The following is a 13,212-nucleotide window of genomic DNA, read 5'->3' on the forward strand; positions in this document are numbered from 1 at the left end:
TTGCATTCTCCTTGCTTTTGAATGTGCAATTGGTATTGGTTTGTTATCCTTCTGGATAAATATAAATAATACTATAATACTAAAAAACTACATCGGCTCAGCTGGGATGTCAGCTCACCTGTTTCACCTGTAACCTGCTTATACCACCAGCTCCAGAATGTAGCCCAGGTTTACTCAGGTACAGGAGAGTGCATCAGCCAGAGTCCTTTGCACGCTGGAAGATTTCCAATATGGTTAGCTGTGAAATTCTAATTAGCTAATTAAATATATCAGTTTCCTGATTAGATTAGCTCAGCATCTCTGATCGTGCCTAAGAGGCTGGAGATCTGACTGCCATAGCGGCTGACCATAGCGGCTGACCGTAAAGAGACTGATAACCTGCTTTATCTACAGTGGGATTACAACCGCTTATCTTACAGTGGCCTTGCAACTGTATGACTCAACATGTAAGGAAGCACAGATGTGTTATATTAAATGTTGAGAATTTTCCAGACAGTAGGTATTGTGTATTAAGGTGTACTAAATACGTAATTACATAGGTACAAGGCTATAGTAATATGAAGCATTATTTCAGAATCAGTGACTGAATAAAACGGATTTCAGCGGTTTGCTGAGATGGGTCAGTGTGTAAATTGATTCCTGCTGTCACCATGAGACACACCTTCTCTCTTAGATTAGTGTAGAGTAGGTAGTTCTAATCATAAATTATACTAACAGCTGAGAAGGTAAAACTTAAAAAACCCTTTTCTTTCACACTTAACTTTATGAGTTTCGTCTGCCTGTTCAAATGTTTGTGTATGGGAACACAACAAAGACACCTTCTGAGAATTTGAACTCTGTGGGTTTACAAAGCCCAAGTTTTCTGCGTGATAAAACAGCGAATGACATTCCTTGCATATGATTCTCAGTTTAAAAAAACCAGGAATGCTGGTGAGGACTGAATGGCTTTGTCTGCTGCAGAATGAGCAGTGCGTGTGCGTGTGTGTGTGTGTGTGTGTGTGTGTGTGTGTGCGCGCGTATTTCTCAGCAAGTGTATGTGCGTGTGTGTATATTTACATGTCTATGTCCATTTGTAGGTGTGTGTATGTGCTTGTGTGTATGTGTGTACAATATGTGTATGTGTGTGTGTTTGTTGGTGTGTATGTGTGTGTATGTGTATGTGTAGATATATGCATGTGTGTGTGTGTGTGTACAGTATGTGCGTATGCGCATTTGTGTGTGTTGCTGTATGCATGTGTGTATGTATCTGTGTGTGTGTAGATGTGTATAAATGTGCGTGTGTGTTTGTGGCTGTGTGTATATGTGTGGCTGTGTGTGTGTGTGCGCGTGAGCTTGCAGGGCTGCAGAAGCTTCTCTGAACCCTTGGTATACTCATCTCTCTCTCTCTCTCTCTCTCTCTCTCTCTCTCTCTCTCTCTCTCTCCCTCCCTCTCTCTCTCTCTCCCTCCCTCTCAGGGGACACAGCAGGAGTTCCAATCCTGCATTAACAGTTAAACACAACACGAAAAAAAAAGGCTTGGAAAAGAAAACCCAAGGAAAATGTGCGCAATTAAATATCAATTAACCAGAGTGCTGCCGGTTTAAACGGCTCCGCTGATCGTTTCTCTGCAGATTTAACTTCACATGCAGCAAGGGGAAGCCACTCCCCTCTGAGGAGCTGCACCGCCCCCTTGACACAGGCCTGGCCCCCAGGCGTGCAGAACACATGGGTCCCCATCAACAAACAGTGCAGTGTGACAACACTTCCATGCCCCCCCCCCACCCCCTGCCCCCCGCCCCTCGACACTTGAGGAATTCATTTCATAGGCAGTATACAGAAGCCAGGAGTGCGAGAGCCAGCCAGCATGGAAATGAATGCAAATCCCGGGCTTCGCATTGCAGATGGCTCTGTGAGAACGAGATTCCGCAGGAGAGAGGAAGGAGGAAAAGATTTCCTGAACGAACCCTTAACAGACACACTGAGACTGAGACTGAATGAGGGGGGAAAAAAAAGAGAGAAAAAAAATAAATTCCTGTTTTTTTTTCTGATCTTGTCATCAAACGTCTGCACTGAACAAGCAAGCTCCAGTGCTATGGTGAATAGAGCATCCTCATTTCAAAAACCAATGAGAGCAGCTGAGATATTGTGTGTGTGTGTGCGTGCGTGTGTGTGTGTGTGTGTGTGTGTGTGTGTGTGTGTGTGTGTGTGTGTGTGTGTGTGTGAGTGCGCGCGCACATATGTCCATCTGTGGCACTGAAAGTGTTACTGCATTTTGTAACAACACCCCTCACACAGCTACCTGTCTCCACCATCATGCGCATCTCAGCCAGCCGCGTTTGTGTACAGTAAGTGTGAGCTCTGCTAAACAAGCTTTTGAACTGCAAAATGCAGGATGATCCAGGCCCACCACCATCCTCTCCCCCAAACGCACACTGATCTCCCCAGGAGATGAAATCCTACCTCCCACACTATCCGGATAATTCCAGCTAAAACTTCTCTCACACTGTACACACACACACACGCTGTGTGTTCAGCCTCTCATCTAACTCAGCAGAACGAGGTCTGTAACAGATGTGATGTATCTTCAGGAGAGAGGGAGAGAGAGCCACGCTGTAGACTCCAGCCATGCTGAGCATTAACAGACTCAGAGACCATGAGGAGATCATGTCCAGGGTGCTTTCTGCCCCTTTGAATATGCAGTATTACCCCACTGCCCATTTAGTCAGAGTGCCTGCAGAGCTAACGGATAAAGTACTAAAGTACCATTCTGCCAGACACATAGTTTTCCGCTCTCCCCACAGGCAGTATGCTGGACTTGCTCATCCCCACACCAGCAGACAAGCAGACGTATCTGCTGCTCCCTCAGGCCACAAAAGTGACAGGAGATCAGTGAGACTCGAGTGTCATGGTTGTGGTGGGGGGATGGGGGCGGGGTGGGGATGATGTGACGGGGGTGGGGGGGGGGGGAGGGGGGGCGTTCATGACGGGGCCTTGTGTCTGTGTCTCAGGGAGACACGCTGCCTGCACTGTGAAAAAACCCTCCGGCCCCCTTAATGAGAAATCCATCCCCATTAACTGGTTGGCTGGGTGACTGTGGGAGCCGGAGCAGGGAATAAATGATGGGCTGAAAGGTTGGGAGGACAGTAATGCTGACCGCTGCTGTCTGACTGGATCTGCTGTCCCCGGGATAAAAGCATCAGTTCCGACTGCAACCAATGGACCGGCTCTCTTGTGCACTGTGTATTCGGGGTGAAAGCCAAGCCACAGTTCAGAGTCTATAATTACCTCTGCGCACTGCATGGCCAAGATAGCCATTCAGGGCTCTGGGTTCCAGAAGAGGTGTGTCCATGTGTGTTTTAGGGTCCAAACATAGAGCACAGGTGAAGTTCCCATCAGCACTGCAAGGCCTCCTTCAGTAAACCTCCTTCTGTAACCAGCAGATGGTAAGACAGCAATGGTGTTCACCGTCTTTTCAAACTGCTTTAGATATTTCACTCTGATGTTCATCCTCTTTGAACTTGTTTCTTGTACCTCTGGCCCAGCTGGTGTTAAGCCCAGGTGCTTGTATGTGGGAATCAATACTCTCTCCATCGCTTCATGCTCCTTGCACAACACGCTATGCACAGAGCACCTTTCCAAACATAGAGGCACTTCAGTCAACCATCCTCTGCTCACTGCAGTCTTGTTATGATCCTGCAGACCATGTTTGCCTGCTCAGGGAGGTTTCCCCCAGACTGCGCCGTATTGATCACATTCCCTTCCTGCACTGACCTCTGACCTCTGAAATACTGCAGATATAAACACATAGAGCAGGTTGTGTGTGGTCATAAATCCTGTGGGGTGAGGCAGGAAGTCTGACCGCAAGGGGCCACAGGTACGGCTGAGAACCATGGAGTGGAAGCGCTCTCACTCTCTCTCTGTCTGTCTCTTTCTTTCTCACACTCTTCCTGTCTCTCTCTCTTTCTTTCTCACACTCTTCCTGTCTCTCTCTCTCTCTCTTTCTCTCCCGTCTTTCTCCCTCGCCTCTGCCTATCTCTCTCCCCCGTCCTTCTGTCTCTTGCTCCCTCCCAGAAACATCTGATCCTTATGAGACCTGAGAGCATTAGGGGAGAAGCCAGTCACCTGCAATGCTTCTGAATGACATAATAGGTCACTGTGCCCAATATCATGCTGGATTCCGCCCCCCACCCCCCCCCCCCCCACCCCCCCACCCCCCATTCTCCTCTCACACAGAACTGCACGATACTAATCACATGTCTACAGTTCACACGTAACTTCTGAAGGAGATGAAACGTGACATAATTGGTCACTGTGCCCAATATCATGCTGGATTCCGCCCCCCACCCCCCCCCCCCCCCACCCCCCCACCCCCCATTCTCCTCTCACACAGAACTGCACGATACTAATCACATGTCTATAGTTCACACTTCTAGTAACTTCTGAATGAGATGAAACGCGACATAGTGCCAACTCAGCCTTTTTATTTTTCTGTGAGGCGTATTTAACTATTTACAAAGGCCTGCACCATGTCATTCACTTGCACTAAGCCTGCGAATCCCCCCCAAGCTCAGTTGTCATGTCACCTGTTCAGTCAATGCTGCATCCACAGCATTGTCAGCCTTCTGCTTTTGATGACAGTTTGACACACTGGCTCAGAGAGTTGGAAAACCAAAAAAAAAAAAAAGCCCATTTTGCTTCTTAACTCAACCTCTGATATTAAAATGAATCCCAGTCCCAGATTACCGTATGTGGAGAGGTGGGAGGAGAGCAGAGGTTTTATGCAAAATCAAACACACACCTACGAAAGCATTTAGAATATGACCTAAATGTGTGTGTGTGTGTGTGTGTGTGTTTCTTATACATATGCAACTGCTGCTTTTTATGCATGAGAGGTTACTTATGTCTCTAAGTGCGTGTTGATAAATGAGGCAACGGATGTTTCCTTATGTGCATGTTTGCATTGCTAGGCTGAGGTCATAAAGGCTGCGCTTTAAGAATTGTCTTTCTTTTTAACCTTAAGGCAGTCCAAGGCAATATAAGGCTTCTAGCCGTAGGGGAACAGCATGCATACTTAATTATTCTTCAATTTTATCTCATTTTCAATGTATCAGTTTTCAAGGTCAAATAAATATTTTTTGCTTGTGGATTTTTATCATCAGCGGTTTGGTCTGAGGTTGAATGTGTGTCTCTGTTCTTCTGTAAGCCTCAGAGCCAGTTTTCTCTCTCTTTCTCTCTTCCCCTACAACCCCACCCTGCCCCCCCAAATCCCCCGTCCTTGCTGCAGAGACAAAACAGAAAACTAGAGCTTTCAAAGACCTTCAAACGTCTCACTCCAATTTCTCACCTGACTGCTCTTCTTATAGCTCCTCTCAGCAGGTGATAAAGTAAACAATATATTATTATGATCTCATCACCTTCAGTAAAGTCCCATCATGCACTGGGATTCTGGCACACACAGAGCTCAGGGCAGTCGAAGAATGGCCCTTCAGCAGTACTGTGGCAGAAGCCAAAACCCTCACATTAAACGTCACACTAATGTACACAGTATAGGCTATGCCAAGAAAATTCACATTAATTGCAACCTGTGTAGAGCACACACTCACACTACCATACCTGTTACGAAAAAGACTGGAAGCCAGTGTTTGGCTGTAGGTCATTTAAGGTCATTCAGGTCATTAAAGAGGTTGAACAGGGCATCTTGTGAGCATGTGCCTCTTTACACATTACACACAACCAAAGATAAAGAGAATGAAAGATAATGATCACGCCTAGTCAATTTGAGAGGACAAACAACGTACACCAAATCAATCCAACTAATGATAAATACTAACTGTATAGTCGAAATTGCAATGCTGCACAACCAAGGAGGGTAACTATGGCTACACAAAACACTACTGTCAGAGTTAGGCTCTCCGATCTTGCAGCATTTACAAAAATAATTACCCTCCCTTGAACTGCAACATTCCCTGAAATTCCATTTCAAAAGGTTAACAGCCTGCTCACGCTCATGATGTGTATTGCAAACAATACAGAAAAAATATCTAATTTCAGACAAGTGAATGGAGAAAAATCAGGGAATCATTTCCCATGGGTACAAAGATACATTCCCGGTGTAGCACAGCAGGAAGGGATTAGGTCCTGAAGTACTGTGTGTGGTTACATTTAATGAGGGTGTCAAATCTGTGCTGTGCTCTGAGATAGAGTGAGCAAGAGCGGTTCTTACACGCCATGCCATTTACACATTACACCTCTCATTAACATTCAGAATGTGCCAGTAATCTCACAGTGAGCGAGTCTGACCTGAGCTGGAAGTAAAGAGAGAGAGAGAGGGAAAGAGAGAGGGAGAGAAGGATGAGAGAGAAAGGGAGAGAGAGGGGGAGAAGGAGAGAGGGAGAGAAAAAGAAAGAGAAAGACAGAGAGAGACAGAAAGAGGGAGAACACCCTACATGTGGGTTTAATCACAGAATTGGATTTCTGTCTGATAAACACAGTGCATACGCTCAGTTCAGCTCACCAGGGATGCCGCTTTAATCTCACACACGTGTGTTTCAGATCCAGGCAGTGAAATTACACAGCATTTCCGCACACCTGACACGTTTCTTTGATTCCCTGAGATTTATGCTCAGATACTGTGCACTGGCAGGGGAGAGAGTACATACAAGCAAAAGTGTGTGGGGGGGATGGGTTTATCAGCTTACATGTACTGTACACACATCATGACACAGTACGCTGGGAAAGGTAACTCAATTACACTAGCAGATGTTCAAGGTGGGGAAGTACAGAAATTTAAAACACCAATTGACCTCTAAAACCAAAGACTAATCCTTTCACCCAGGCTCAAATCTAACAACGCCTCATTCAAACCGAACCCTCCTTCGTTCAGCCCACAGTACTCCACTCTCAGATAAATAAATGAGCTTTTGTTGCTGAGCAAAACAAAAATGGACTTGTGCTGCTCCTATAGCATGAACCGCAATCCACTGCTCATATAGGTAATCCGGTAAATAATAAAAGCAACCTGGAGGGGCTGGAGTTTGTTTAATGTTGCATAAATAAGCAATAAACCTAGGAGATGTACATCTGACGCAGTCCCTCAGCGGGTCCCTCAGCGTTACATTTTAAGACTGCAGCACGTTTTACTTTATGAGCATGAAATGTATTGTATAATTGCATATTCATTATTTACATATAAATAACTGCTACTCTTCCCATTACTGTACTCTGATCTGCATCAGTATTCATGTTGTGTATGTGTGTGAGCTGTGTGCTGTATGTGGCAGTGGATGAGGGGGTCTGATAGATGGGCTGACCCAATGGGGAGCTGGTATGCTTAGTGTGATCCCGTGTGATGTGAGAGAGAGGGGTTTGGCTCCTCCTTTCAGAGAGGAGCAGCAGTGACCGGGCATCTTCAGATAGGGCAGGGGGAGAGATTATATTCATTAGATACCTATCCTCCGCCTGCTCTGGGCCGTTAGCAGTCAGTTCTGTTTCACTCGTTGCATCTGCGACAGCGTGACCTTTGTGCGCTTCACGTGAAGCCTCCAGAACCTCTCCTCAATCTCTTTTGATCCGCATGAATCCGAAGCAGGTACAGGACACTCTCAGTTCTTCTCTCGCCCCTGTTTCTTGCCCATAGGCCTGCACTGTTCAGAAGCATCTCAGAGAGAGCAGCCTCTCGCACATCTCTGTGTCAGAGAAACACGGGCGGTCATTCAAAAGAGGCCTGCCGCTGGGCTCCACAGCTCTACCGTCCATTATTTTCCACCAGGGAGCCACGGACCCATGAAGCAACGCGAGAGAAAACTGCAGCTTGGCTGCCAGGAGCAGGAGAAGGCAGTGGTGGCCTTGATGAAGACAGCTGAGGTGACCGTGGAACAGAAGGAGGTACCTACTCGCTCCCTCTCACCTGCGGGAGGACAGGTGCGAAGGTGCTGGGTGCTGTGTTTCAGAGTCAGGTCTGGGGAACCATCCACAGTTCCCGTAATTAAAACCTGCTCAGAGCTGATGCTGTTAGACCCACACCAAGCATTTCTCTCTGAAAGAGAGGAATCTGGAGTTTGACTGGACAGCCATCAAACAGGCTTGAAAGGGTATCTTCTTGCTATGTACTTCCCACCCAGGGAATCCATCTCAGGGACTGATTATTCAAACACTTAATGTGACGTTGAGAGAGCAAATACCAAGCTGCAGCACATCTATTCAATTAAAGGCAAACATTAACACTAAAGTCAAGGACTGACAATTTTTCAGATATCAGGCCAAGGCGCCCTAAAAGCAAACATCCCTGACTTGAGAGGTATTAAGATGCGTGAATGTAATGCCTCCAGAGCAGAAGGCCCCAGTTCCCCCTCAGTACTGAATCCAGAGATCACACAGCCACTGGAAGCTGATGATTCCTCTCACTGAGGCAGGGATTCATTTAGCAGAACCAATAACCACAAACATACACACACACACACACACACACACACAGATGCATACACGCACGCACACATATGCACACATGCACGTACATGCGCACGTGCGTGCACACAAACACACACACACACAGATACACGTGCGTGCACACACACACACACACACACACACACACACACAGGACAGAATTATGCGCTAACCCCTCTGCTGTCAGCAAAGAGAGGAGAGGGATGGAGGGAGAAAGGGAACTGAGGGGAAGGAAGTGGTGGCGGGAGTGATTGCAGTCTACAGCGCCTCCCGCTGACGTGTTTTGCTGGAGACAGACTATCAGTCCCTACTGTGAAATTTCTCCTACTGTGAAATTTCACTTACACTCAGAACAGACTTGCCTGAGACACACACACAGCCAGGAGGCAACAGGCCTCACGGGAAACAAAACAAACAAAACAAGACAAAATCAAAGAAAGCAAGTGAGCAAACCTCGATATTAGCAAGATTTTAATCAGCTGAGGGTGACGCTGGGCTACAGTAGCTCATAGAACACTGGCTCGTATGCATACACTCAGCAAGCTGCACTGAAATGAGTTTCTACCCACAGTTTTCCTCAGGCAGCAAAAAAGAGAAAGTAGAGACTGTTGACAGCAGAAGGAGAAATAAGAGCATTCAGAGAAAAGGACTGTAGACAAACAAGAGTGTTTCCCTAAGCACCAGATACAAGAAGAGCCACTTGAGCACTGCTCTCCATTCATTCATGCAAAATGCAGAAAAGAGTTGCCATCCACTCCACCACTGTGGGAAACAAATTTAGTGACAACTATTGTAGCCGCACACCCTCAAAGCTGGAGGGAAGAGACAGACATACCGAGGGAAGCCACACAGACAGATGGAAACCAGACAGACAGACAAAGGAAACACAGACAGACAGACAGACAGACAGACAGGGGGAACACAGACAGACAGACAGAGGGAATGCAGACAGACAGACAGACAGAGGGAATGCAGACAGACAGACAAAGGGGTTAACAGACAGAGAGATTAAGGGAACACAGACAGAGGGATAGCAGACAGACAGAGGAAACACAGAGTGTGATGATAAAATGTGCCATAATTTGTCAGTAGCTCAAGTCTCCTCTCTGTCTGTCTGAATTCCCTCTATTATTTAATTCCTTACATCTTTGATTGCACATATTTTAAGTAGAACTCAGTGAAACAGCTGCATTTGTACCGGAGTGCTCACAGTAGCTCCCAGGGTTCTATGCACTGAATGTGGGTCATGGGCTCAGCACCCGAACCACCCCCCCGGCTGCACCAAACACCCACACACCGTGCACACACAGGCACCTGGGGCACCCCCCACGCCTCCCCCTGTGACCCCCCAGCCCAGCTCGCTGTATCACAGTGACCGATACGCGATCACCTGTTGAGAGACGACATCGCTCTCTATTCACAGAGCGGCGCAGCAGGGTATGCCCCTCTGATGAATCATTCATGAGCTCTGCTGCAGGGAGGCTGCTACGGGATGAGGATTACGAAGGGGGGATGAGAGACAGAGAGAGAGAGAAAAGGAATGACAAGACGGACAGATAGGAATGAGAAGACAGAGAGGGAACAAGAGAAGAGAGAGAGAGGGAACAAGACGAGAGAGAGACAGAAGAAGAGAGGAGCGAGAGAAAGAACAAGAACATAGAGAGAGGGAACGAGAGCGAGAGAGGAGAGAGAGAAGGAATGAGAAGATGGAGGAAACAAGAGAAGAGAGACAGCAGGAACAAGAAGAGAGAGAGGGAGACAGGGAATGAGTAGGGAGGAGAGAGAAAGAACAAGAGGATAGAGAGAGAGAGAGAGAGGGAACAGAAAGAATGAGAAAAAAGGAGAGAGAAAAGGCATGAGAAGAAAGAGAGGGGGAGAGGGAATGCGAGGAGGGACAGAGAGAGACAGAGTGAGAGGAGAGCGAGAGAGAGGGCTTAAGAGAGAGAGAGAGAGAGAGAAAAGAAGACAAGAGGGGGAGAGAGAGATTCTTCATTTGTGCTTAGCAAGGCTACGCGCCTCCCTGGGTGCAGACACGCGCACACAGCCTTGCTCCAGGCTCTGTCCCAGTCGGGAGCTTTCTAATGAAGTAATGAAACCTCTGTCTGGAGCCACAGAACACTATCTGTAATGCTCTTTTACACCAGCAAGCCTCAGATGCTTGCTTTTGAATGCACAGGTAACAAGAGATAGACCAGCAGGGACCAACATCTCCATAGGAGCAGAATCCAGCTCTCAATTACCTACAGGCAAAACCCCCTGAAGGTACATATAAATAATAGACCACAGTACTAGAGCTGCTCGTCCACCTCATAACAATACCCTAAATACACCTCCCCCCCTCCTGCTCCCTACACATATAAGAAGAACTAGCAACATACCAAAGCGGTGAAGCCTAGGCAGCACTGGTCGGCCATGTGGTAATAAAGAATAAAGCGTTTTGGCTGAATCTCTGCAGAACCCAAAGCACACAGAAGCATCCAGAACAGCCTCAGAGGAGGATGGTCAGAGAAGTCCTTTCATTAAAAACCAGTGAGCTGGTTCGCACTCACCCACCAGCCTCTACCTGGACCCCTCCACCCCCCTCCTACTGACATACCTAAATACACCTCACACACTCAGCATACGCACCTTACACACCTGTTCCAGGCTCACCTCACACACTCAGCATACACACCTTACACACCTGTTCCAGGCTCACCTCACATACTCGGCACACACACCTCAGACACCTAGGCCAGGCTCACCTCACACACTCGGCACACACACCTTACACACCTGTTCCAGGATCACTCACCTGGGCATGTAGAGGACACGCTCGGCCACCACGAAGCCCACACGGAAGAACAGGTTGCTGGCAGGGATGAAGGGGAACACCAGGAACAGGAGCCCCACCAGCACCTCCCGCTTCTCCAGTCTCTACAGGAGAGAGGAGGGCAGCGTCACACAGGGAGTGTCACACAGAGAGCGTCACACAGGGAGCGTCACACAGAGAGCGTCACACAGAGAGCATCACACAGGGAGCGTCGCACAGGGAGCGTCACACAGAGAGCGTCACACAGGGAGCGTCACACAGAGAGCGTCACACATAGAGCGTCACACAGGGAGCGTCACACATAGAGCGTCACACAGGGAGCGTCACACAGGGAGCATCACATGGAGAACCAGCCCACTTACCCAGGCGACAATCCCCACCCCACTGCATGTATCCACATACACACATGCCCCAACACAGCACACCCAAACACACAGCTGCCCCTAACACAGAACATCCAAACACACAGCTGCCCCTGACACAGCACATGCAAACACACAGCTGCCCCTGACACAGCACATCCAAACACACAGCTGCCCCTGACACAGCACATCCACACACAGCTGCCCCTGACACAGCACATCCAAACACAGCTGCCCCTGACACAGCACATCCAAACACACAGCTGCCCCTGACACAGCACATCCACACACAGCTGCCCCTGACACAGCACATCCAAACACACAGCTGCCTGTGACACAGCACATCCAAACACACAGCTGCCTGTGACACAGCACATCCAAACACACAGCTGCCTCTGACATAGCACATCCAAACACACAGCTGCCCCTGACATAGCACATCCAAACACACAGCTACCTGTGACACAGCACATCCAAACACACAGCTGCCTCTAACACAGCACATCCAAACACACAGCTGCCTGTGACACAGCACATCCAAACACACATCTGCCTCTAACACAGCACAGTACACTCAAACACAAGCCTGCCCTGACACTTTGTGACCTGGTAATAATGGTCACAATGAAGGGTTTGTGCAGTTCATCAGATTACTGCTTGTTTGCATCGACAGCACATCAGTGCAAACAAACACTTCGGAGGCTGGAGATAAAAAGGCTCTGAGATTTTCACACGCGTTAAAAAATGATTTTTACTGTAACTGATTTTCAGATATTACACAGCTCTGTAGGGTTCCTACATGAGCCCACAGCTTTCTTAAGAGATGCTGGAAAACACAATTAATCAACCTGATAAAATGTGCTACATACGCCTACACCTAACGACACTTCAGGCAGCATGTTTACCGTTTTGAATTATTTAAAGGTAATTATAGTTTAAAGTTTAAAAAAAGTTTTAAGATCACTTTCATGTGTTTGTCATCAGTTGGTTCATACACCTGCTGTCGGCACTTTATTCTTCTTTACTCTGTGAACAACTGATTAATGTGTGCAACTACGAAATCGAACTCAGCCTGCGAATTCATTAAGACATTAGCAAAAAAAATAAACAACTCTCAGTTAATTTATTTTGCATAAACTAAATATCTGAGCCATTCATTTTTAATTAGCGACCTTGGCTCTTTCCTTAATGCAAACACACTTAACATCTATTGCGACAAGCAAGGTCTAATTCGTTTAATGAATCTGTCGGCAATAATTCCACCGATTTGCGCAGTGGGTTAATGAGCGCCGCATTACAACGCGGTGTTGATGAAACAAACCTCGCATGCCTCTTAATTCTCTCAGCTCTGGCAAGGTGCACCCCGCAGCCGTTCCCGAGCGTGTACAATCACGCTCACTCCAGCGGGCTATTACTGCAGGATCAGAGGGGTTCGTTTGCTGGGGTGTGTCGAATGTGGCTGCTGGCGTTGGCCCGGTTTCAGCTCCGTCTAGAAGAGCCGCTCGCTCCTCCGTGTCCCCGCAGCCGAGTCGATACGGGCGGACGGGCCCGCCGTTTGTCCCGGACTCGGATCGATGAGCAGCATCCCGCCAGCTGGGGCTGGTCCGCGTTTGC

At 47.8% G+C, this 13,212-nt stretch overlaps 1 protein-coding gene across 1 annotated transcript in view; it reads right to left on the reverse strand.

The window, feature by feature from the left end:
- The window catches only part of LOC118770503 (protein O-mannosyl-transferase TMTC1-like), a 94,902-nt gene that overhangs the window by 23,775 nt on the left and 57,915 nt on the right, over positions 1–13,212 (reverse strand). The window contains exon 8 of the mRNA XM_036518221.1: positions 11,219–11,340. Coding sequence (XP_036374114.1) covers positions 11,219–11,340 — 122 coding nt within the window. The remainder of the gene's footprint in view (positions 1–11,218; positions 11,341–13,212) is intronic.

This window comes from Megalops cyprinoides, chromosome 23, assembly GCF_013368585.1.
Source record: "Megalops cyprinoides isolate fMegCyp1 chromosome 23, fMegCyp1.pri, whole genome shotgun sequence".
Classification (NCBI taxonomy): Eukaryota; Metazoa; Chordata; class Actinopteri; order Elopiformes; family Megalopidae; genus Megalops; species Megalops cyprinoides.